At 44.4% G+C, this 26438-nt stretch overlaps 3 protein-coding genes across 7 annotated transcripts in view; 2 read left to right on the forward strand and 1 right to left on the reverse strand.

Annotated features, from left to right (window-relative positions):
* Window positions 1-8691, forward strand: part of LOC115192423 (SUN domain-containing ossification factor) — an 87061-nt gene extending 78370 nt beyond the window's left edge. For 4 of the 5 annotated variants that reach the window (XM_029750913.1, XM_029750915.1, XM_029750916.1 and 1 more), the window contains 5 exons: window positions 88-192; window positions 341-483; window positions 1950-2041; window positions 5313-5368; window positions 6292-8691. In XM_029750913.1, coding sequence (XP_029606773.1) covers window positions 88-192; window positions 341-483; window positions 1950-2041; window positions 5313-5368; window positions 6292-6765 — 870 coding nt within the window. In that variant the 3' untranslated portion in view covers window positions 6766-8691. The remainder of the gene's footprint in view (window positions 1-87; window positions 193-340; window positions 484-1949; window positions 2042-5312; window positions 5369-6291) is intronic. The other variant, XM_029750914.1, reaches the window with a different exon arrangement.
* Window positions 8692-12099: 3408 nt separating this feature from the next.
* Window positions 12100-15178, forward strand: pigc (phosphatidylinositol glycan anchor biosynthesis, class C). Its single transcript, XM_029750919.1, has 3 exons — window positions 12100-12155; window positions 13635-13871; window positions 14076-15178. The coding sequence occupies exons 2-3, from the start codon at window positions 13638-13640 to the stop codon at window positions 14775-14777; spliced, it is 936 nt and encodes a 311-aa protein (XP_029606779.1). The 5' UTR covers window positions 12100-12155; window positions 13635-13637; the 3' UTR covers window positions 14778-15178.
* A 7991-nt stretch (window positions 15179-23169) lies between these two features.
* LOC115193030 (dynamin-2) overlaps window positions 23170-26438 on the reverse strand; it is a 46953-nt gene continuing 43684 nt past the window's right edge. Inside the window, 1 exon segment of the mRNA XM_075074278.1 lies at window positions 23170-23631. Within this exon segment, the coding sequence (XP_074930379.1) occupies window positions 23607-23631 (25 nt within the window). The 3' untranslated portion in view covers window positions 23170-23606.

A 26438-nucleotide genomic window follows, 5' to 3' on the forward strand; every position in this document is an offset into this window, starting at 1 on the left:
TGTAGGTGGTTGGGGTTGTCTGTTGTGGGGTAGGTTGGTTGTCTCATGGTTTTATTAACGTTACATCTTGGTTGTGTGATCCTTCAGGACCAGAGGCAGACAGAGTCAATCCAGATGTTACAGGGCCAGCTGGAGAACGTCACCAAGCTGATGATCAACCTCACCATGACTGTCTCACAGTTACAGAAAGAGGTGTACACACACACACACACACACACACACACACACACACAGAGTATCAGATAAAATGTTGGCCTAATTTTAATAATCTTGCAAAATGTCATAATCAGATCTGATATGATTCTGTTTCCTCAGATGTCTAAATGTTTGTGTTTTCTAGGTGTCCGACCGACAGAGTTACCTGGTGGTGTCTCTAGTCCTGTGTCTCTGTCTGGGCCTGGTGTTCTGCCTGCAGTGCTGCCGGAGCGCCAACACACAAACCACCACACACACTGCAGTCAACCACTACCCCAGCCCCAAGAGGTAAACACACACACTGCAGTCAACCACTACCCCAGCCCCAAGAGGTAAACACACACCAACACACACACACACACACACACACTGCAGTCAACCACTACCCTAGCCCCAAGAGGTAAACACACACCAACACACACACACACACACACCGCAGTCAACCACTACCCTAGCCCCAAGAGGTAAACACACACCAACACACACACACACCGCAGTCAACCACTACCCCATCCCCAAGAGGTAAACACACACACACACACACCGCAGTCAACCACTACCCCAGCCCCAAGAGGTAAACACACACCAACACACACACACACCGCAGTCAACCACTACCCCAGCCCCAAGAGGTAAACACACACACACACACCGCAGTCAACCACTACCCCAGCCCCAAGAGGTAAACACACAACACACACACACCGCAGTCAACCACTACCCCAGCCCCAAGAGGTAAACACACAACAACACACACACACACACCGCAGTCAACCACTACCCCAGCCCCAAGAGGTAAACACACACACACCGCAGTCAACCACTACCCCAGCCCCAAGAGGTAAACACACACACACCGCAGTCAACCACTACCCCAGCCCCAAGAGGTAAACACACACCAACATACACACCTTTTTTGTCTGATCTCCCCATATTATTTATTAGAATATTGTTGGTGCTTTCTGGGTCTAATATAATGTTTTCGCTTAGCCCAGTTAATGTTTTTTATTTTATACAACGGGTGGGTTTAATCCTTAATGCTGATTTGGTTAAAACTGTGTTCTAGCTGGTGTCTATTCCATAAGTTGCCACCAGTTATGATGTTGAAATGCTAATTTACTGTTCCATCTCGATGGGCAATCCACTATTTCATCAGCCCAGCCGGGCAATTTAGAAACGTGATGTCCACCGTTAAAAAGTAGCTAGAAAGGATCTCCCCTTTCTTTCAGACTAGCAGTTGGTTTTCAACAACCGAAATACGTATAAAACTTGCTGTCTTGTTTCAATATTGAAATTCGATCTCCACTGTCTTACTGAGGATTGTGTCAGGACGAGAAGGAGCTCTTTTCTTAGTCAGTGGAAATCAGGACTCCGCATAGTTTTTATGGATATATCCAAATAAATGTTGATAGAAAAACAGGTCAAAACGAAATGAAAGTGATTGTTAGCTGTGTTGTTGGCTAGCTCCTCTGAACAGTGTCTTGACCAAAAAGAACATTTTTCTATGCCAGGCGAAATTGCTCATCATTACCTCATTGTTAGGGATGCATCCAAATAAATGTCACTAGAAAACAGCTTAAACAAATGCAAATGCGGCTACTTTGCTGTTATTCTGCTGTATGTTAGCCGTAGTTGGCTAGCTAGCAAGCAAGGGATAAGAACGTTGCCAGGCAGCATGGCAACACAACATTACAAACGAACGACTGGGTCACTTCCATAGATTTACAACGGTGCAATCATATCGTGTGTTTTAGGTGTTTCTCCTCCTATGAGGATATGAGTCTGAAGCGGAGGATATCGTGTCCTCTCGTACGCTCCAAGTCCTTCACCTTTCCTACTTCAGAAGGTAAGTGTGTACACACACACACACACACACACACACACACGGAGTCACTCTACAGACACTCAGTCACACACACACCCTTTTCCTCTAAGCTTCCAGTCTCCTACATCGCTGCTCTGTCCATCCTGTTGCTGCTCAGGAGCGATGACTAAAAGACTAGACACGACAGTCTTCAGAAAGCCTTCCATGCCAGCGCCATCATACACCACATTACTGCTACAGTCTCAGAGCAACAGCTGTGCATTGACTATGTGCTCTGCCCATGTGCTCTGCCCATGCATGGTCTCTCTCTGGACTGCCGGGCTGGCTGGCTGTACCATGCTGGTGAGCTGCTGTAAGGGAACTGTTTGGTAGTGTACTGGAGCCACAGACACTCCAGTGGGATGGCCTGGGCACACCCCTCTCCTGGAATAAAGACCTTCATTCAGACAGCCAGGAAACATAGTACTCTCTCACTCTCTCACTCTCTCTCACACACGTGTGTCTGTGTTGTCCTTCGGCCAGAGCACCTGTCATTGCCAGCTGTGTGTCCATACAGATGCTGAACTGAATGAGAGTGTACAGTACCAGTCAAAGGTTTGACACACCTACTCATTCCAGGTTTTTCTTTATTTTGACTATGTTCTACATTGTAGAATAATAGTGAAGACATCAACTATGAAATAAAACATATGGAATCATGTAGTAACCAAAAAAGTGTTAAACAAATCAAAATGTATTTGAGATTCTTCAAAGTAGTCACCCTGTGGCTTGATGACAACTTTGCATTCTCTCAACCACCTTCATGAGGAATGCTTTTCCAACCATCTTGAAGGAGTTCCCATATAAACTGAGCATTTGTTGGCTGCTTTTCCTTCACTCTGTAGTCCAACTCATCCAAAAACCATTCAATTGGGTTGAGGTTGGGTGATTGTGGAGGCCAGGTCATCTGATGCAGCACTCCATCACGGTCAAATAGCCCTTACACAGCCTGGAGGTGTGTTGGGTCATTGTCCTGTTGAAAAACAAATGATAGTCCCACTAAGCGCAAACCAGATGGGATGGCGTATTGCTGCAGAATGCTGTGGTAGCCATGCTGGTTAAGTGTGCCTTCAATTCTAAATAAATCTCCAACAGTGTCACCAGCAAAGCACCCCCACACCATCACACCACCTCCATGCTTCACAGTGGGAACCACACATGCGGAAATCCTCCGTTCACTTACTCAGCATCTCACAAAGACACGGCGGTTGAAACCAAAAATCTCCAATTTGGACTCATCAGACCAAAGGACAGATTTCCACCGGTCTAATGTCCATTGCTCGTGTTTCTTGGCCCAAGCAAGTCTCTTCTTCTTATTGGTGTCCTTTAGTAGTGGTTTCTTTGCGGAAATTCGACCATGAAGGCCTGATTCACGCGGTCTCCTCTGAACAGTTGATGTTGAGATGTCTGTTACTTGAACTCTGTGAAGCATTTATTTGGGCTGCAATTTCTGAGGCTGGTAACTCTAATGAACTTATCTTCTGCAGCAGAGGTAACTCTGGGTCTTCCTTTCCTGTGGCGGTCCTCATGAGACAGTTTCATCATAGCGCTTGATGGTTTCAAAAAAACAATAACCTTTATTTAACTAGACAAGTCAGTTAAGAACAAATTCTTATTTACAATAACGGCCTACCGGGGAACAGTGGGTTAACTGCCTTGTTCAGGGGCAGAAGGATAGATTTTTACCTTGTCAGCTCGGGGATTCGATACAGCAACCTTTCGGTTACTGGCCCAACACTCTCTCTAGGCTACCTGCCGCCCCAGTTTTTATGACTGCAGTTGAAGAAACTTTCAAAGTTATTGAAATGTTCCGTGAAGACTTACCTTCATGTCTTAAAATAATGCTTATTTGAGCTGTTCTTGCCATAATATGGACTTGGTATTTTACCAAATAGGGCTATCTTCTGTATACCACCCTACCTTGTCACAACATAACTGATTGGCTCAAACGCATTGAGGAAATAAATTCCACAAATTAACTTTTAGCAAGACACACTTGTTAATTGTAATGCCTTCCAGGTCACTACCTCATGAAGCTGGTTGAGAGAATGCCATGTGTGCAAATCTGTCATCAAGGCAAAGAGTGGCTATTTTGAAGAATCTAAAATATAAAAATAATTTGTATTGTTAAACGCTTTTGCTCACTAAATCAAATTTTATTAGTCACATGCACCGAATACAACAGGTGTTGACCTTACAGTAAAATGCTTACTTATGAGCCCCAAACCAACAATGCAGTTTCAAAAAATACAGGTAAGAGTTAAAAGTAAGTAATTAAAGAGCAGCAGTGAAATGACAATAGCGAGACTATATGCAGGGGGGTACCGGTACAATGTGTGGGGGCACCGGTTATTTGAGGTAGTATGTACATGTAGGTAGAGTTATTAAAGTGCCTATGCATAGATGACAACAGAGTAGCAGCAGCGTAAAAGAGGTGTCTGGGTAGCCCTTTTGATTAGCTGTTCAGGAGTCTTATGGCTTGGGGGTAGAAGTTGTTTAAAAGCCTCTTGGACCTAGACTTGGCGCTCCGGCACCGCTTGCCATGCGGTAGCAGAGAGAAGTCTATGACAATTTTTAGTGCCTTCCTCTGACACTGTCTGGTGTAGAGGTCCTGGATGGCAGGAAGCTTGGCCCCAGTGATGTACAGGGCCGTTTGCACTGCCCTCTGTAGTGCCTTGCGGTCGGAGGCCGAGCAGTTGCCATACCAAGCAGTGATGCAATCAGTCAGGATGCTCTCGATGGTGCAGCTGTAGAACCTTTTGAGGATCTGAGGACCCATGCCAAATATTTTCAGTCTCCTGAGGGAGAATAGGTTTTGTCTTGGTGTGCTTGCGTGTACTACATGATTCCATATGTGTTATTTCATAGTTTTGATGTCTTCACTATTATTCTACAATGTAGAAAATAGTAGAAATAAAGAAAAACCCTGGAATGAGTAGGTGTGTCCAAACTTTTGACTGGTACTGTACATGGAACACAATGCTTTAGCCTGGCTGCTTCTGTTAGACCACTGCAAGTAGTAGCAACAACTATAGAGAACTGCCTTGTAGGCCCAATGTAGGCTAACTACTAGCTATAACCTCTTCAGTGTAGCTATAACCTTTATTCTGGGCTATAGTATATCAAGGGTGTGTAATATTACTTTAATCGTAATCAGTAGTACTACTTGCAATGTGGTGTCATGCTGCTTGTGTCATGTGTGTTCCTGTATGCCATCCCATCATTAACATGGCCCTGTTCTCTCCCTGTTCAGTAGGCCCCGACGACCTATACATTGTTGAACCTTTAAGGTTCTCACCAGAGAAAAAGGTACAGTGTCCCCTGCTCTCCTCTCCATCTGCTACTGCTGTTTTATGGTGGCCCCAGCGGCCATCTTGTTTGCTTATGGTCTCAGTGGAGTAGGGTGAATTTGCCCCTAGACCAGGGTTTCCCAAACTCGGTCCTCGGGACCCCAATGGGTGCACGTTTTGGTTTTTGCCCTAGCACTATACAGCTGATTCAAATGATCATCAAGCTTTGAATCAGCTGTGTAGTGTTAGGGCAAAAACCAAAACAGTCCAGAGGACCGAGTTTGGGAAACGCTGCCCTAGACTCTGATCTAAGGTCAGTTTAGCGTTCTCCCATCCTATTGGTTAAGGATAGGGTCTGGGGAGAGTTAAGCTGATCCTAGATCTGTGATTACAGGCAGTTTCTGTGGAATTAGTCGGGTTAACCATTTCTCTGCTGACACTGGAGCCGGACTGTTAGGGGGTGATGTAGGAGCAGGCACGGGGCAGTGTTGGGCAGTGGTTTAAAAGTTGTAACCCACCAATAGGTGACATCCTGTTTTTATCCACAACCCAGACTTAAGCTGTGATCCAGGAGGGACCAGCAGCTACCCTCCATTTGGTAGTCATTGGGTCAGGGTTTAATCTGCATAACATGGCTTTGCTCCAGTTTATATAGAGATGCTAAGGTTTGGTCAGCTCCCTATCCTTTTTAATGCCATTCTCCCCGCTGTCCTGTTTGTGCAACCTCGCACAGTTCTGGATCAAAATATTTTTAGACAATCAAAATGTATCTTTGAGAGCTTGGTGTCTGTCTAGTTTGGTTGTAACTGTGCAGTGTGTTTGGTATAGAGGTGGTTAACATGACTTAACATATTTTTACATCTGCAGTTTGCCCTGTACTCTTTATTTATCATTCTCTCCATCCCTCCCTCTCTCTCTCTCTCTCTCTCTCTCTCTCTCCAGAAGAAACGATGTAAACTGAAGGCAGCATTATCAGCTCCCTCTTCCCCAGTGGCTGACGGGGCACTCGAATGCAACGGCCTCCCCCACTCCGTGACTCCCCCTCCCCCACCTCCTCCTCCAATTTTAGAAGACATCTCCTGTAAGGAGCTCCACTTCCCCTCAGAGAGCTGCAGCGGTAGCTCCTCCACCCACTCTGAGGAGTCCTACATCAGCCGTGGACCGCCCCTCTCCTCCCCCCCGTGCATGTTTAACGGCCATGCTGCCCTCCCCAACCCGCTCTGTCTCCCTTCCCTTCCTCCCTCTAAGAAGAGGTCAGCGAAGCGTCAGAGGTCTCGTCAAGTGGAGCTGCGGTTATCCTCCAGACAGACAGGGGGGGCTGTTAACTCTCTGCCCAGCCTGCAGCAGCTGATCAAGGAAAACAAGGAGATCAGCGTGGGGACTATCGGCCCCACGGCCATCACAGGACATGTCTAATCACACACACACACACTTCAGACTGACTCATAGACAGACACACACACACACCCTGGTAACAGACTTGGTTAGGGAGGTGTAAAGGGGTGTGGTCTCGCTCCAAAATGGCCACATCTCTGAACCACTTCTCTCATGAGCACCCTGGCCCACAGTGGAACTCGGAAACCATGACATTAGTTGCCCATCAACAGCCACCCTCCCCACCAATCAAAGACCATTTAACGGTCATGTGCCTTTACTGTCCATTCGAAAGCTTTCACCAATGGAAAAAATAATAAATTCAAAGTATTTTTCTTTTTCTTTTCGGAGAGCAAAACTAATGCTTCGAAGTGTTATAAGAAAACCGACATTCAAACATGGGTGACCTGTTTCTAATGGACAAGTACATTGCTCCATAAGACCTAGGCGTCAGGGGCTTGTACTATAGCCCTGTGCCCAGAGAGGAGAAGGGCTGGCTGGGTAACATTGCCCCCTGCCTCTCCTGGGGCCTGTGAAAGTAGAGTATGAAGCTGTAAGGATGAAACGTGTTGCAATGAGAGAACTGTGCAGCAGGACTAGTTATTTCTCTAACCCATCCCTCCCTCCTTTCTCCTGTCCTCCATTTCCACATTCTGTTCATTCTCTGTGTATTGTTCAGAGCTAGCTAACACTACTGCAGTTGTTGTTCATATTGGACCGGGGTGTTAACCCTTCACATACCCCTGGCCCTCTGTCTCCCCCTCTCAGGCAGTCTAACCTAACACAACCAGCAGAGCTGAATGAAGATACACTGTGTGTGTGTTCATGTCTCTGTCTCTCTAGCCATGTTTATCCAGCTGTGATGCTAAGGAAGAAGCTCTAACTATTGAACTAGTTTACATAGTAGCTTGTCTCTCCAGTAAGACCTCTGAATATTGTATGGGCTGGGCCCGAAATACATACACACACACGCACACTAACAAACACACAGCCAGCTAAGAGAAAAGGGATCTTGTACTGTTAAAATACTGAAAATCAGGATGAAGTATATTCAAGAGTCAGTCATTTGGGTTGATTTTTCGGCACATTTTCAACACATCTCTGCATACATTTTAAAGATCACATATAACTGGTATACTTGGGCCATTCTATTGCCTTCTACAGACCCCCTCAAACATTTTAAGCCATCCATTGGGCTTTATGTACCTATTATTTATGGAGATATGGCCATGTAACTCCTGTCCAATATGGCTCCATGGGGCTCGTTGCCATTTTGGAAATGGCTGCCAGGGTGGTAATACAAAACGTCTGTGGTGGCACTATAGCTAAAAAAAACACTTCTTGGGACTTGTTCTAGCTGTGTGTGAAATGTGGTGCTTTAATCACAATCAACAACTCCCCTCAAATTTGAGGCTTAGCTGCTGGACTTTTTATAGGCTGGTTGTTTATGCACATTGTGGCAGGAAGTCTCTGCAGCCAGAACCCAGTCAGTTAGTTGGGTTGTGTTTTTATATTGAGCTGTATATGAGCCATGCTGAGAACTGAGTGTTGTGTGATATTCTAGTTGTTGGGAACAGTTCAGTCTGAAGATGTCATAGCCCACACCCTCACTCTGTGGATAGAAGTTGCCTTTAGTTACTGATCTAAGATCAGCTTTTCCCTCCCCCAATTCCTCATGGTCACCATTTGAATCAACAATGCAATACTGATCTTAGAACAGTGTCTAGGGGTAACTTCACTTTGAGAGCAGATCCCCTGAGGTCCTATTGAGGACGCTGTGAGGCCAGTTTTATTTATCTATTTATTTATGTCCTGGCCTCACAGCAACCCCCACATACTGTAGCCCAGGGGCACACATGGTACAGACAATAATAATGGTTGCAATTTAAACATATATACACACACAAAGGTACATGTACATCAGAGGAGGCGCTATAGGAAGACTGGCTCGTTGTAATGGCAAAAAAATATATATATTTTACCTTTTATTTGAAGTCAGTTAAGAAAAAATTCTTATTTACAATGACGGCCTAGGAACAGTGGGTTAACTGCCTTGTTCAGGGGCAGAACGACAGATTTGAACCTTGTCAGCTCGGGGATTTGATCTTGCAACCTTTCGGTTACTAGTCCAGCGCTCTAACCACTAGGCTACGCTGCCGCCCCAGGTAGCCTAGTGGGTCAAATAATAGCTCCTCCCACCATTAAATGGAATTAATGGAACGGAATCAAACACAAAGAAACCACATTTGACTCATTCCATTTATTAAATCCCAGCCATTACAAAGAGCCCATCCTCCTATAGCTCCTCCCACCAGCCTCTGATGTACATATATTGTACATACATACCACGGTACTGTGGCATACTGTGATTTTTCCACTGGCTACCCGACACACTATTTAACGCGTTGGCTCAGGTGTTCACCTCTTTTGTGACCAATATTTGTTTTTACAAAGATATAGAGACAACAAGATGTCCACATTTTTATATTTCTGTGGTTTTGAGTCACCTCCACTGTCACATACACACACAAACCTCTCTTAACTAGACCTCTATCAGGGTACTGAGGGCCGTAACTATATCAGCCCCAGTAATAACTGTTGCTGGATCGTATAAGACTGAATAATATTCAATATGAACCAGCAACACCTAACAAATCAGAGGGTGTGGGTCTGCTTCCTTTGTTGTTCAGTCCTTTGCGAAGATGAAGTTAAAAGAGAATAAATGTTTGAAGTCATTGGTTCTGTGTCTGTGCAAGGATGTGATTGGCACGGCAAAGGGGAAATGTGAAAAATCCCATCTGTGTTGTGTGGGTGTGATCTGATGGCCTCTGAGTTGGGTTGGTTGTTGACTGAGAGAGACAGTGGAAAACCACAAACCAAATAAACACTACACACGCCCTCTATAGACCAGCCTCCCAGGTCCCCTACTCTACCCTCTCTACACCCTGACCTCTAACCCCTACACAGGTCAGGGTTCAGACACTGTGGCAAGAGCTCTTTTAATTTAACCACTTCTCTTCCCTTTACCATGAACGGCTCCTTTTAACTGGCCACCTCTACTTTCCTTACTAGCTGTCATTCATCCATTCATTCATTCATTTGTTGTTCATTACTGTACATTCACCCCACCTCGTAGGCAGGTAGTGGTTTTCAGAGGATGAATTTAATAAAGGGAATGTTGGGAAAGGGTTTCGAATGCAAAACTTAATCTGAAGAAGTGTTCCATACCCAGCGAATCATGACCCTCTTTGTTTTGCTTCCTTTTTTGAATGCGTATGATATTATGCTTGTGTATGTATGCATGGAAGTGTTTCACTGTGAGTGTTTCACTGTGAGTGTTTGTTTCACTGTGAGTGTTTTCTCTTGACATGCATGTGAGAGAGACACTACAAAGCCCTAATTTAACAGTGACTGGAGGTCCTTGGTGACCCCTGGGGCTCAGTGACTGGAGGTCCTTGGTGACCCCTGGGCTCAGTGTGCACTGTTATTATTACTACCTTCATGCCTTTTTGTTTTTCTACACTAAACCCTGTCTCAAGTGCTTTGTCCATGCCTCCTTTCTTTTCTTTATTTCTTTTCTCTCACTGTGAGTACTCTGAGGAAGAGTTGCATAGTATTGTGCAACAGGAGCGTGAGTGTAACTACAAAGATGTAGTGCCATTAGAAACTGTGAATTTCTAAATAAAACCTTTTGTCTTTCACTTGACTGTTTTGGAGTCTGCATTTGTTCATGTGACTGCTCCTAGGTAAAGGTTGCACAGATCTAGGATCAGGGGAGCGTTATTTCTTCTCTACAGACTCTTGTTGAGTAGTGCCACTTCGCCATCTTCTGGTAGAACAGTGATCAGCACACACACTACGAAACTGTTAACAGCTAGGAAATAATTGGTCAAATCCTGCTTTTACAAATACATAAGGCCTATTGGTATGTAAATGAAACAATCCTACTTATTTGACCCACATGTCTTTTGGTTTTGGGCCAAAAATAACCTTCAGGAGGAGCTGGCGTGTTCTGATGGGTGGGAGGGGCTGAGGTTGTATCCCTCTGCACTGGTCCACCATCGGACTGGAGACATTTGCTATACACAAAGGATGCAACCTCAGAGGGGATGCATGGGGATGGGAGCAGAGAACAAGAGATGGGGGATGGATGAATGAATGAGGGACAGATGGGATGAGAGGGGGAAAAAGAGGAAATGGCTCAGAAAGGGACTGGGAAGATAATACATGGGAAATTCCACAGTAATGGAGTGATGATGAGACTCAGATTTTTCACATTAAAATGTATGTGAAACAAAAACAATTGATTGCAAAGTAAAAAAATAAAGCTGCACAAGGAATACATTTAAACATTTCCACTGATGCAAAATTTGGTAACAGAATGATGGTTTGGGCTGTTTTAGGCATCAGTCTGTTACCAAACTTTGCATCTGCACTGTTCAAGTAAATGTGTTTTGGTAAAAATGTCAGTGGAAATTGTTCCAAGTAGTCCTTGTGCATAGAGTTTTATGAATTAAAGGTGATTGGCCACACTTTAAAGGCTGTAAAATGAGCAGCAACGGACACCCTTTTTACTGCGAGACGATGTACAGAAAATTGTATGGTGCAATAAATCATATGTGTACAAACAAAAAGCATTGTCCATTCAGGCTTTAAAAATGTATAAATCAGATTTCATAGAAATCCGCTTATTCTTTTTATGATAACTAGTATATAATATCTAATATTGCACGTCATTTTCTCCCTCATGTTTCATTCGTACGGCCCAGTACATCACTGGGGCCAAGCTTCCTGCCATCCAGGACCTCTATACCAGGCGGTGTCAGAGGAAGGCCCTAAAAATTGTCAAGACTCCAGCCACCCTAGTCACAGACTGTTCTCTCTGCTACCGCATGGCAAGTGGTACCAGAGCGCCAAGTCCAGGTCCAAGAGGCTTCTGAACAGCTTCTACCCCCAATCCATAAGACTCCTGAACAGCTAATCAAATGGCTAGCCAGACTATTTGCATTGCCCCCTTTTACGCTGCTGCTACTCTCTCTCTTATCTATGCATAGTCACTTGAATAACTCTACCTACATGTACACATTACCTCAATTACCTCGACACTGGTGTCCCCGCACATTGACTCTGTACCGGTACCCCCTGTATATAGCCCGCTATTATTTTCTACTGCTCTTTAATTATTTGTTATTCTTATCTCTTACTTTTAGGTATTCTCTTCAAACTGCATTGTTGGTTAAGGGTTTGTACGTAAGCATTTCACTGTAAGGTCTACACCTGTTGTATTCGGCACATGTGACATAACATTTGATTTGATTTACAAAGTATACAGAACGGAACTCTTATTCTGAAGGATTCAAAAAAAAATACGTAACCCGGAAGTACTTAGTGTTCTTGCCTGCTTCAGAGCGGTCCAGCTCAGTCCCTTGCAGGTAAAATCAGAATATCTCTTACCTAAATAAGTTGTTATTACGAAAATGTAACAGGGTTTGTGGTATATTTTCAGGATGGTTCTGTTGAATGACAACTAGTAGCAATAATATCCGAGCTAAGCCGGCTACGCTAGCCGCTTTAGCTAGCTAACTGGCAAGCTAACAACCATAATCTGCTTTCAAGACAAACCTGGCAGTGCTTGTCATAAATTATGTGATGATGATGATGAAACGTTGGAACCAATTTCTCTACCCATGTCTATAGTTTGTTTTGACAGATGAAAGACAATATGTAATGAGTATCATAGATGGCTTGTACGACACTGCGGGCGACTGCCGACTGACTGATCTACAAATCACCTTCCATAAATAACTCATTATTGTTTGTATATCAGTCAGTCACAATTTACCCATGATACATTACCAGTTTTCATCCTGTCGAACACACCGCTTCAAATTACTGAATTTGGCTATTTCAGCCACACCCGTTGCTGACAGGTGTATAAAATCGAGCACAACGACATGCAATCTCCATAGACAAACATTGGCAGTAGAATGGCCTTACTGAAGAGTTCAGTGACTTTCAACGTGGCACCGTCATAGGATGCCACCTTTCCAACAAAAAAAAGAGTTTAAAATTGCCCCTGAAATCAACATCATCACAGTAACTGTTTGTTGTGAGCTTCATGAAATGGATTTCCGTGGCCGAGCAGCCGCACACAGGCCTAAGCTCACCATGCGCAATGCCAAGTGTCGGCTGGAGTGGTGTAAAGCTTGCCGCCATTGGACTCTGGAGCAGTGGAAACGCGTTCTCTGGAGTGATCACGCTTCACCATCTGGCAATCTGATGGACGAATCTGTGGTTTGGCAGATGCCAGGAGAACGCTACCTGCCCCAATACATAGTGCCAACTGTAAAGTTTGGTGGAGGAGGAATAATGGTCTGGGTCTGTTTTTCATGGTTTGGGCAAGGCCCCTTTGTTCCAGTGAAGGAAAATCTTAATGCTACAGCATACAATGACATTCTGGACAATTCTGTGCTTCAAACTTTGTGGCAACAGTTTGGGGAGGGCCCGTTCCTGTTTCAGCATGACAATGCCCCTGTGCACAAAGCGAGTTCCATACAGAAAATGTTTGTCGAGATTGGTGTGGAAGAACTTGACTGACCTGCACAGAGCCCTGACCTCAACCCCATCAAACACCTTTGGGATGAATTGTAACGCCGACTGTGAGCCAGTCCTAATCGCCCAACATCAGTTCCCGACCTCACTAATGCTCTTGTGGCTGAATGGAAGCAAGTCCCCACAGCAATGTTCCAACATCTAGTGGAAAGCCTTCCCAGAAGAGTGGATGCTGTTATGGCAGCAAAAGGGGGGGACCAACTCCATATTAATGCCCATCATTTTGGAATGAGATGTGCGTCAAGCTATGTGATCTATATGTTTCATAATTTGCCTATGGTTTTGGTGTTTGTGTCCAGTTGATGGGGGCAGACAGTGGGTCAGGGGCAGGCCCAGCAGTGCCCTGGAGGAAAGTTCTATGGGAGCGTCAACCCTTCCCTGATAACTATGTGGACCGCCGCTTCCTGGAGGAGCTCAGGAGGAACGAGGGCCTCCGCCAATATCGCTACTGGGCCGTGGTGCAGGAGGCAGGACTGGTGGCTCAGCAGATCTCCTGTGTGGCTCTTTTCCTCACACTCTGGTTGTACATGGAGCAGGTAAGAGACCTTAGGGTGAAGCTCTAATGACACCATATTCTCCACAGTGCACTAATGTTTTGACCAGGGCAATATAGTGTTAGTCACATAGCTAGGGCTCTAGTCAAAAGTTGTGCACTTTATTGGGGAATACATTGTCATTCAGTTTTAAACGCCTGTGTCACATTAGTTCTATAAAGTCTAACCCGTCTTTTCTCCCTCCAGGGCCTGCTCTCCCCTTCCACGCTGCTGTGGACCGGCCTGCTCTGTGCCCTGCTGGGCTATGGACTCTACCAAGCACTGGCTCCGCGGGGAGATTCAGACAACCACCACCGTACACGTTGGTCTGACCTGCAGAGTGCCTCTATCTTCCTCTCCTTCACTTTTGGGTTCTCCCCTGTCCTCAGCACTTTAACAGAGTCAGTCTGTACAGACACAGTGTACGCCATGACAGCCCTGATGCTGCTGGCCCACCTGGTGGCCTTCCCCTATGCCCAACCTTCTCCCCCTGGGAGCCTCTCTCTCAACGCTGCCCTGTTCGCCTCTGTCTGCCTGGCCTCGCGCCTCCCCGGGGACCTGCACACCTCCGGTGGCCTGGACTCTTCCTCCTCTCCCTCCTCCCTTCATACCTTCACCATGCTCTGCTGGGCCCTGTTAGTGTTTGCCCTATGGCCTTGCCTGCTGCAGCGGCTGAGAGATTGTGCCCCGTGGGTGTTTGGGTGTGTGTGTGTGCTGGTGGGTGTGTGTGGGGTGGGGGGGCTGGGTTCTCTGTGGCCTGGGGGGGCTGTGCTGTTGGCTGCACTGTTGGGGACTGTGACCCTGCTGTGTCCTCTGCTGTTGATCCGACTGCAGAGTGACAAAGATAACATCCAGGGACCCTGGGATGAAGCCGAGATACGAGAGGATCTAACACACTTTCTACATTGATGGGTAATGGAAGGAGAGGATCGGGGGTTCAAGCCACACACGGCGTTACCCTTACCGTCCTCTGTGGATATGTCCCTTACCAGTACCAGACTGGTAGGGTGAGTGGCAACCTTGAAAACACTTTATAGAAAGCTGTTGCTCCTATTTTAACAGAACAAGAGGGTTTCTCAGCAGGGAACTGAAGCTCTTTGCTGCCTACTGTAGATGCTTTGCTCAGATTCCACCACTTTTATACAACTTCTAAACGCGTGTCTAGTAACCAAGGGCTCTGAGGCATGGTAGATTGTGACCATGTTTAATGAAATAGGAAGTATTCAACCTGTAATGATTTGAACCTTTGTTGTACGGTCAGGTGTTAAATGCAGTTTTGGAATAATAAAGTTATTTTGTTTATGATCATATTAGCTATATTTATTCCTGTTATTGGTAAGTGGAAATTATTTAATTAAACCTATTCAGCTTCACAAGGGGGGAAACTTTCAAGTCATGCATGCATAAACTCAACAACAAAAAAGAGACCTGTTGCTGTTTGTTTCCCAACTCCAGTCCTCCAGTACCCCCAAAAGCACACATTTTTGTTTTAGGTCCAGACAAACTCGCCTGATTCGACTCCTTCACGGCTTGATGATTAGTTGAATCAGGTGTGTTTGTCCACGGCTACAACATAAATGTGTACTGTTGGGGGTAGTGGAGGACTGGCATTGGGAAACACGAGCTACATGTATGCAGTACCGTACCAAATCCACTTGATGTCAGCAGTACCTTCACATCCCCTTTCAGGGGCCTGACGTGGTTGGTGCTGCGGTCGGTCTTGTGGCTCCATGGTGAGATTTGTATTTATTATGGATTCCCATTAGCTGCAACTACTCTTCCTGGGGTCTAGCAAAATTAAGGCAATTTCTATATTTTTTTGAAACATTACAATACATTCACAGATTTCACAACACACTGTGCCCTCAGGCCCCTACTCCACCACTACCACATATCTACAGTACTAAATCCATGTGTATGTATAGTGTGTGTGTGTGTATATATGCATGTGACTGCCTATGTTTGTGTTGCTTCACAGTCCCTGCTGTTCCATAAGGAGTTTTTTTAATCTGTTTTTTTAAATCTAATTTTACTGCTTGCGTCAGTTACTTGATGTGGAATAGAGTTCCATGTACTGTGTGCCTCCCCATAGTCTGTTCTGGACTTGGGGACTGTGAAGAGACCTCTTGTGGCATGTCTTGTGGGGTATGCATGGGTGTCTGAGCTGTGTGCCAGTAGTTTAGACAGACAGCTCGGTGCATTCAACATGTTAATACCTCTCATAAATAAAAGTACTGATGAAGTCAATCTCTCCTCCACTTTCAGCCAGGAGAGATTGACATGCATATTATTCATATTAGCTCTGTGTACATCCAAGGGCCAGCCGTGCTGCCCTGTTCTGAGCCAATTGCAATTTTGCTAAGTCCTTTTTTGTGGCACCTGACCACACGACTGAACAGTAGTCAAGATGCGACAAAACTAAGGCCTGTAGGACCTGCCTTCTTGATAGTTTTGTTAAAAAGGCAGCGCATCGCTTTATTATAGACAGACTTCTCCCCATCTTAGCTACTACTGCATCAATGTTTTGACCATGACAGTTTATAATCTAGGGTTACGCAAAGCAGTTTAGTCAACTCAACTTGCTCAATTTCCACATTACTTATTACAAGATTTAGTTGAGGTTTAGGGTTTAGTGAGTGTTTTGTTCCTAATACAATGCTTTTAGTTTTAGAAATATTTAGAGCTAACTTATTCCTTGCCACCCACTCTGAAACTAACTGCAGCTCTTTGTTGAGTGTTAGTCATTTCAGTCGCTGTAGTAGCTGACGTGTATAGGGTTGAGTCATCCGCATACATAGACACTCTGACTTTACTCAAAGTCAGTGGCATGTCGTTAGTAAAAATAGAAAAAAGCAAGGGGCCTAAACAGCTACCCTGGGGAATTCCAGATTCTAACTCATTTTATTTGAGAGGCTTCCATTAAAGAACACCCTCTGTGTTCTGTTAGACAAGTAACTCTTTATCCACATAGCAGGGGGTGTAAAGCCGTAACACATACGTTTTTCCATCAGCAGACTATGATCGATAATGTCAAAATCTGCACTGAAGTCTAACAAGACAGCCCCCACTATCATTTTATCATCAATTTCTTTCAGCCAATCATCAGTCATTTGTGTAAGTGCTGTGCTTTTTGAGTGTCCTTCCCTATAAGCATGCTGAAATTTGTTTACTGTGAAATAGCATTGTATCTTGTCAAACACCATTTTTTCCAGAAGTTTACTAAGGGTTGGTAACATGCTGATTGGTCGGCTATTTGAGCCAGTAAAGGGGGCTTTACTATTCTTGGGTAGCGGAATGACTTTAGCTTCCCTCCAGGCCTGAGGGCACACACTCTCTAGTAGGCTTAAATTGAAGATATGGCAATATCGTCTGCTATTATCCTCAGTAATTTTCCATCCAGATTGTCAGACCCCGGTGGCTTGTCATTGTTGATAGACAACAATTTTTTCACCTCTTCCATACTGACTTTACGGAATTCAAAAGTGCAATTCTTGTCTTTCATAATTTGGTCCGATATACTTGGATGTGTAGTGTCAGCATTTGGGTGTGTGCTTATTAGTAACTGGAATAAGTAGTTTCATAAATACGTCAAATGCAGCGTCTGGTTGCTCCTCATTACACACCACAGACCAGCAAATGTTCTTTACATCATCAACATATGAATCACTACAAAACGTATTGTATGACCTCTTATACACTATATTAGGCACAGCCTTTGGAACTTTGGTTGTCCTATGGCTGTTATATTGTGATCACTACATCCTATGGATTTGGATACTGCTTTAAAGCAAATATCTGCAGTGTTAGTACAGATGTGATCAATACATGTTGATGATTTAATTCCTGTGCTGTTTGTAACTACCCTGGTAGGTTGATTGACAACCTGATCCAGGTTGCAGGCACTGGTTACAGTTTGACGGTTTTTTCTGAGTGGCCAACTTTATGATAGCCAGTCAATATTTTAAATCACTCAGAAAATGTACTTCTCTGTTGATATCACATACATTATCAAGCATTTCACACACATTATCCAGATACTGACTGTTAGCACTTGATCCTTGACTGAGTTCAGCTGAGTGGACTGTCTCTCTCTCCACCTAGGCTCTTCCCTTTGTCTACCTCTATTTCCTCAGGCAATGTCAAATAAAATTTTGTCACATGTGCCAAATACAACAGGTGTACTACACCTTACAGTGAAATGCTTACTTACAAGCCCTTAACCAACAATGAAGTTAAGAAAAATAAGTGTTAAGTAAAAAATAGATAAGTTAAAAGTAACATAGTTAAAGAGCAGCAGTAAAATAACAGTCGCGAGGCTATATACAGGGGGTACCAGTTAGTCGAGGTAATTGAGGTATTATGTATAGTTGAAGTCAGAAGTTTACATACACCTTAGCCAAATACAAGGAAACTCAAGTTTTTCACAATTCCTGACATTTAATCCGAGTAAAAATTCCCTGTCTTAGGTCAGTTAGGATCACCACTTTATTTTAAGAATGTGAAATGTCAGAATAATAGTAGAGAGAATGATTGATTTATTTCAGCTTTTATTTCTTTCATCACATTCCCAGTGGGTCAGAAGTTTACATACACTCAATTAGTATTTGGTAGCATTGCCTTTAAATTGTTTAACTTGGGTGAAATGTTTTGGGTAGCCTTCCACAAGCTTCCCACAATAAGTTGGGTGAATTTTGTCCCATTCCTCCTGACAGAGCTTGTGTAACTGAGTCAGGTTTGTAGGCCTCCTTGCTCACACACGCTTTTTCAGTTCTGCCCACAAATATTCTATAGGATTCAGGTCAGGGCTTTATGATGACCACTCCAATACCTTAACTTTGTTGTCCTTAAGCCATTTTGCCACAACTTTGGAAGTATGCTTGGGGTCATTGTCCATTTGGAAGACTCATTTGCGACCAAGCTTTAACTTTCTAGCAGTTCTATTTTTGTTTCATCAGACCAGAGGACATTTCTCCAAAAAGTATGATATTTGTCCCCATGTGCAGTTGCAAACCATAGTCTGGCTTTTTTATGGCGGTTTTGGAGCAGTGGCTTCTTCCTTGCTGAGCGGCCTTTCAGGTTATGTCGATATAGGACTCGTTTTACTGTGGATATAGATACTTTTGTACCTGTTTCCTCCAGCATCTTCACAAGGTCCTTTGCTGTTGTTCTGGGATTGATTTGCACTTTTCACACCAAAGTACCTTCATCTCTAGGAGACAGAACACATCTCCTTCCAGAGCGGTATGACGGCTGGGTGGTCCGATGGTGTTTATACTTGCGTACTATTATTTGTACAGATGAACGTGGTACCTTCAGGCATTTGGAAATTGCTCCCATGGATGAACCAGACTTGTGGAGGTCTACAATTTTTTTTCTGAGGTCTTGGCTGATTTCTTTTGATTTTCCTATGATGTCAAGCAAAGAGGCACTGAGTTTGAAGGTAGGCCTTGAAATACATCCACAGGTAGACCTCCAATTGACTCAAATGATTTAAATTAGCTTATCAGAAGCTTCTAAAGCCATGACATCATTTTCTGGAATTTTCCAAGCTGTTTAAAGGCACAGTCAACTTAGTGTATGTAAACTTCTGACCCACTGGAATTGTGATACAGTGAATTATAAGTGAAATCTGTCTGTAAACAATTGTTGAAAAAATTACTTGTGTCATGCACCAAGTAGTCCTAACCGACTTGCCAAAACTATAGTTTGTTAACAAGAAATTTGTGAAGTGGTTGTAAAACGAGTTTTAATGACTCCAACCTAAGTGTATGTAAACTTCCGACTTCAACTGTACATGTCGGTAGAGTTAAGGTGACCCTATCTCAATGTAATACCATCTACTGGCAAATGAAAGGGCGACATTTCATTGCTGGATGGCTTTGTACACTGATAAAAGCGTAGCTATATTTGATAAGATTCTGCCCCTATTTTGGCATGCTGAGTGGAATTGTCTGATCTGTTTGATAATTTTTGGATAGATCAAATACATCTATATAGGGGCTCACGGCAGGACTCAGGTATAATGCAACAAGAAGCTAATAGGCTTACCATTCCTAGCCTATTTCAAATCAAAGGACTACAATGTTCTAGAAAATTAAAACCCTGTTTGTTTAAAACCATAAGTGGTTTGTAGTTGCACAAAGCACAAGCATTCCAACATTTGTAGACATTGCCATATGTACAAAACAGTCACAAGGCCACCTTGGTTCTCACTAGCAGACAGGTTTTAAAAAAAAAAAAAATATTTCACCTTTATTTAACCAGGTAGGCCAGTTGAGAACAAGTTCTCATTTACAACTGCGACCTGGCCAAGATAAAGCAGTGTGACAAAAACAACAACACTGAGTTACACATGGGATAAACAAACGTACAGTCAATAACACAATAGAACAATCAGTATACAGTGTGCGCAAATTAAGTAAGGAGGTAAGGCAATAAATAGGCCATAGTGGCAAAGTAATTACAATTTAGCAATTAACACTGAAGTGATAGATGTGCAAATGAGGATGTGCAAGTAGAAATACTGGTGTGCAAAAGAGCAGAAAAACTATACTGGGGATGAGGTAGGTAGGTAGTTGGTTGGATGGGCTATTTACAGATGGGCTGTGTACAGCTGCAGCGATCGGTAAGCTGCTCTGACAGCTGACACTTAAAGTTAGTGAGGGAGATATGTCTCCAACTTCAGTGATTTTTTGCAATTCGTTCCAGTCATTGGCAGCAGAGAACTGTAAGGAAAGGCGGCCAAAGGAGGTGTTGGCTTTGGGGATGACCAGTGAAATATACCTGCTGGAGCGCGTGCTACAGGTGGGTGTTGCTATGGTGACCAATGAGCTGAGATAAGGCGGAGCTTTACCAAGCAAAGACACTGGAGCCAGTGGGTTTGGTGACGAATATGTAGCAAGGACCAGCCAAAGAGAGCATACAGGTCGTAGTGGTGGGTAGCATATGGGGCTTTGGTGACAAAACGGATGGCACTGTGATAGACTGCATCCAGTTTGCTGAGTAGAGTGTTTGAGGCTATTTTGTAAATGACATCGTCGAGGATCGGTAGGATAGTCAGTTTTACGAGGGTATGTTTGGCAGCATGAGTGAAGGACGCTTTGTTGCGAAATAGGAAGCCGAATCTAGATCTCATTTTGGATTGGAGATGCTTAATATGAGTCTGGAAGGAGAGTTTACAGTCTAACCAGACACCTAGGTATTTGTAGTTGTCCACATATTCAAAGTCAGAACCGTCCAGAGTAGTGATGCTAGTCAGGCAGGCGGGTGCGGGCAGCGATCGGTTGAAAAGCATGCATTTCGTTTTACTAGCATTTAAGTGCAGTTGGAGGCCACAGAAGGAGTGTTGTATGGCGTTGAAGCTCGTTTGGAGGTTTGTTTACACAGTGTCCAAAGAAGGGCCAGATGTATACAGAATGGTGTCGTCTGCGTAGAGGTGGATCAAAGAATTACCCGCAGCAAGAGCGGCATCATTGACATATACAGAGAAAAGAGTCGGCCCAAGAATTGAACCCTGTGGCACCCCCATAGAGACTGCCAGAGGTCCGGACAACAGGCCCTCCGATTGGACACACTGAACTTTATCAGAGAAGTAGTTGGTGAACCAGGCGAGGCAATCATTTGAGAAACCAAGGCTGTTGAGTCTGCCGATAAGAATGTGGTGATTGACAGAGTCGAAAGCCTTGGCCAGGTCGATGAATACAGCTGCACAGTAATGTCTCTTATCAATGGCGGTTATGATATCATTAAGGACCTTGAGCGTGGCTGAGGTGCACCCATGACCGGCTCTGAAGCCAGATTGCATAGCGGAGAAGGTACGGTGTGATTTATTGAAGACTCATCACTTCAGTAGGTCCTATGATTGAGTGTAGTCTGGCCCAGGAGTGTGAAGATGAACGGAAAGGGACTGGAGCAACGAACCACCCTTGCTGTCTCTGCCTGGCCGGTTCCCCTCTCTCCACTGGGATTTTCTGCCTCTAACCCTATTACAGAGGCCGAGTCACTGGCTTACTGGTGCTCTTCCATGCCGTCCCTAGGAGGGGTGTGTCACTTGAGTAGGTTGAGTCACTGACGTGATCTTCCTGTCTGGGTTGGCGCCCCCCCTTGGGTTGTGCCGTGGCGGAGATCTTTGTGGGCTATACTCGGCCTTGTCTCAGGATGGTAAGTTGGTAGTTGAAGGTATCCCTCTAGTGGTGTGAGGGCTGTGCTTTGGCAAAGTGGGTGGGGTTATATCCTGCCTGTTTGGCCCTGTCCAGGGTATCATCGGACAGGGCCACAGTGTCTCCCGACCCCTCCTGTCTCAGCCACCAGTATTTATGCTGCAGTAGTTTATGTGTCGGGGGGCTAGGGTCAGTCTGTTATATCTGGAGTATTTCTCCTGTGTTATACGGTGTCCTGTGTGAATTTAAGTATGCTCTCTCTAATTCTTTCTTTCTCTCTCTCGGAGGACCTGAGCCCTAGGACCATGCCTCTGGACTACCTGGCCTGATGACTCCTTGCTGTCCCCAGTCCACCTGGCCGTGCTGCTGCTCCAGTTTCAACTGTTCTGCCTGCGGCTATGGAACCCTGACCTGTTCACCGGACGTGCAACCTGTCCCGTGCTACCTGTCCCAGACCTGCTGTTTTCAACTCTCTAGAGACAGCAGGAGTGGTAGAGATACTCTGAATGATCGGCTATGAAAAGCCAACTGACATTTACTCCTGAGGTGCTGACCTGTTGCACCTTCGACAACCACTGTGATTTATTATGTGACCCTGCTGGCCATCTATGAACATTTGAACATCTTGGCCATGTTCTGTTATAATCTCCACCCGGCACAGCCAGAAGAGGACTGGCCACCTCTCATAGCCTGGTTCCTCTCTAGCTTTCTTCCTAGGTTTTGGCCTTTCTAGGGAGTTTTTCCTAGCCACCGTGCTTCTACACCTGCATTGCTTGCCGTTTGGGGTTTTAGGCTGGGTTTCTGTACAGCACTTTGAGATATCAGCTGATGTAAGAAGGGCTTTATAAATACATTTGATTATAATTGGGGATGGATATTTCAGAATTTTTGGTGGGTTGGGCGAGTCGAGAGGGAAGGAGACAGATGGAGAGAAGGTAAGGAGAAGGCTCTATATAAGCAATAAGGCACGAAGGGGTGTGGTATGTGGCCAATATACCATGGCTACGGGCTATTATTATGCAGAGTGCCTGGATACAGCCCTTAGCCGTGGTATATTGGCCATATACCACAAACCCCCGAAGTGTCTTATTGCTATTATAAACTGGTTACCAACGTAATTAGAGCGGTAAAAATAAATGTTTTGTCATACCCATGGTATACGGTCTGATATACCACAGCTATCAGCCAATCAGCATTTAGCGCTCGAACTACCCAGTGTATAATACAGATTAGACAGCTCATTGACAAGCTCTGGGTAAAAGTCTCAGGCAAAATGGTAGCTGGATATTTGAGTTGGAATGGCCCTTCACCTGAATGGATTGGGTTGAAATTATCAATATGGTGATTACTCCACCTTTCCCTCTGATAGACTAAAAGGAATTATCACCACATTGATTACACCTATCCAATTATTTCAGATCTATGCAAGTGTCTGGAAAGTAGGGAATAAAAGTGCTTTGGGGATAGGTCTACGATTTGGGAAATTAGTTGAAATAATCCATCTGATTGATAGGACAACTCCATCGTACAGCCTATCAGAGGCAGGGTTGTGTTGAGGGGAGGGGTAAGTGCGATGGTTTCATGGGGACAGCCGGGGTTGCCTCCTGGAGAGGGACAGAGAGGAGAAACCATTAATACAGGACACACACACAATGATGTATTTTAAAGTATTACAGTACTATAAATTATTTACACCATAGCTCTCCTAAAGCATAGTGTGCGCTCTGGAGGAAAATCCAGTTGAGAAATAGTGAGCATTCCTGCTAATGCTGACCAGGAAAGATCCCTGTAGAGACAAAGGAATCCTGTGGTGTGTGTGTGTGCTGGCAGAGTGTTCCTGTGATGTGAAATAAGAGAAAAGGGCTTGTGCTTTTCCTGGGATAGAGGTAGAGAAAAAGAGAGGGTGAGTTATGGAGGGAGAGTTAGGGAGGGGCTTGAGAAGGAAAGAGGGATGATGGGTGAGGCCCAAAATAATGGTTGGAGAGGAAATTAGGGGGGAGAAAAAAAATGTGCAGCCCAAAAGCAGGGGAGCAATGAGTGGAGGAAGAGAAGTGGAAGAGCGGGAGAAAGATATTGCATTAGGAAAAATGGAAAGCAGTCAAACAAATCCATGCCAGGAGAAAGTGAGGTTGAGATGGAGAGAGAGGTGAGAAATAGAAAGGGTCTGTATACTGGGGTTGATAGGAAATAAATGAAAAACACATTTTCCAACAGACCCCCACCCCAGCTCAAATAACCTCTCTCTGCAGCCCAATGTTTAGCTGTGTGTGTGTGCGTGCCTGTGTGCATGCTTGAAGTACCACAGCATTAAAGAATTCCAACAAATAGCAAATAAATCAAGTTGAACTTAATAAGGTGGGTGCTTATATTTGTCCTATTTCACATACAGTTGAAGTCGGAAGTTTACATACACCTTAGCCAAATACATTTAAACTCAGTTTTTCACAATTCCTGACATTTAATCCTAGTAAAAATTCCCTGTCTTAGGTCAGTTAGGATCACCACTTTTATTTTGAGAATGTGAAATGTCAGGATAATAGTAGAGAGAATGATTTTTTTCAGCTTTTATTTATTTCATCACATTCCCAGTGGGTCAGAAGTTTACATACACTCAATTAGTATTTGGTAGCATTGCCTTTAAATTGTTTAACTTGGGTCAAACGTTTCAGGTAGCCTTCCACAAGCTTCCCACAATAAATTGGGTGCATTTTGGCCCATTCCCCCTGACAGAGCTGGTGTTACTGAGTCTGGTTTGTAGGCCTTCTTGCTCGCGCACACTTTTTTAGTTCTGCCCACAAATTTTCTATAGGATTGAGGTCAGGGCTTTGTGATGGTCACTCCAATACCTTAACTTTGTTGTCTTTAAGCCATTTTGCCACAACTTTGGAAGTATGCTTGGGGTCATTGTCCATTTGGAAGACCCATTTGCAACCAAGCTTTAACTTCCTGACTGATGTCTTGAGATGTTGCTTCAATATATCCACATAATTTTCCTTCCTCATGACGCCATCTATTTTGTGAAGTGCCACAGTCCCTCCTGCAGCAAAGCACCCCCACAACATGATGCTGACACCCCTGTGCTTCACGGTTGAGATAGTGTTCTTAGGCTTGCAAGCCTCCCCCTTTTTCCTCCAAACATAACGATGGTCATTATGGCCAAACAGTTCTATTTTTGTTTCATCAGACCAGAGGACATTTCTCCAAAAAGTACGATCTTTGTCCCCATGTGCAGTTGCAAACCGTAGTCTGGCTTTTTTATGGCGGTTTTGGAGCAGTGGTTTCTTCCTTTCTGAGTGGTCTTTCAGGTTATGTCGATATTGGACTCGTTTTACTGTGGATATAGATACTTTTGTACCTGTTTCCTCCAGCATCTTCACAAGGTCCTTCGCTGTTGTTTTGGGATTGATTTGCACTTTTCGCACCAAAGTACGTTAATCTCTAGGAGACAGAACGCGTCTCTTTCCTGAGCGGTATGACGGCTGCGTGGTCCCATGGTGTTTTTACTTGTGTACTATTGTTTGTACAGATGAACGTGGTACCTTCAGGCATTTGGAAATTTCTCCCAAGGATGAACCAGACTTGTGGAGGTCGAAATTTTTTTGGGCTGATTTCTTTTGATTTTCCCATGATATCAAACAAAGAGGCACTGAGTTTGAAGGTAGGCCTTGAAACACATCCACAGGTACACCTCCAATTGACTCAAATTATGTAAATTAGCCTATCAGAAGCTTCTAAAGCAATGACGTCATTTTCTGGAATTTGAAATCCAAGCTGTTTAAAGGCACAGTCAACTTAGTGTATGTAAACTTCTGACCCACTGGAATTGTGATACTTGTCATGCACAAAGTAGATGTCCTAACCGACTTGCCAAAACTATAGTTTGTTAACAATAAATTTGTGGAGTGGTTGAAAAATGAGTTTTAATGACTCCAACCTAAGTGTATGTAAACTTCTGACTTCAACTGTATATTAATCTGCATGTGGGAATTGAAAATGTGTTTTTTGCATATCCCAACTCCCCGAGACAACCTCAGAGAGTGGGGTCACGGTCTGCCATTATCAACAGCGTCCCTGGAGCAATTAGGGTTAAGTGCTCTGCTCAAGGGAACAATTTTTCACCTTGTCAGCTCGGGGATTCGAACTAGTGACCTTTAGGTTACCGGTCCAACACTCTAACCTCTAGGCTACCTGCTGCCCTGAACATCGCCGTCATGGTTACCTGGGTACATTGGGGGGCAATCTGATAATTGGTCCATGAGGATGAGGTGCAGCTCGGAGGAGACTAGTAGCGTCATGGAGGTGGGGCCTCTGGTGGAGGGTGGGGCTCTGGGAGCAGAGGCTATACGCTTAGGAGCTAGATCTGTAGGACTGTGAGACCTGAGGGAAGGGGGTTAGCGTTATGGTGTGTGTG

The sequence above is a fragment of the Salmo trutta genome, chromosome 4, assembly GCF_901001165.1.
Source record: "Salmo trutta chromosome 4, fSalTru1.1, whole genome shotgun sequence".
NCBI lineage: Eukaryota > Metazoa > Chordata > Actinopteri > Salmoniformes > Salmonidae > Salmo > Salmo trutta.

What these genes read in the sequence shown, in the direction of transcription:
- pigc (XM_029750919.1), top strand. Translation starts at nt 13,638, where the DNA reads ATGGGGGCAGACAGTGGGTCAGGGGCAGGCCCAGCAGTGCCCTGGAGG. An exon ending in TCTGGTTGTACATGGAGCAG is followed by an intron (nt 13,872 to 14,075) that starts GTAAGAGACCTT and finishes TTCTCCCTCCAG; the next exon opens with GGCCTGCTCTCCCCTTCCAC.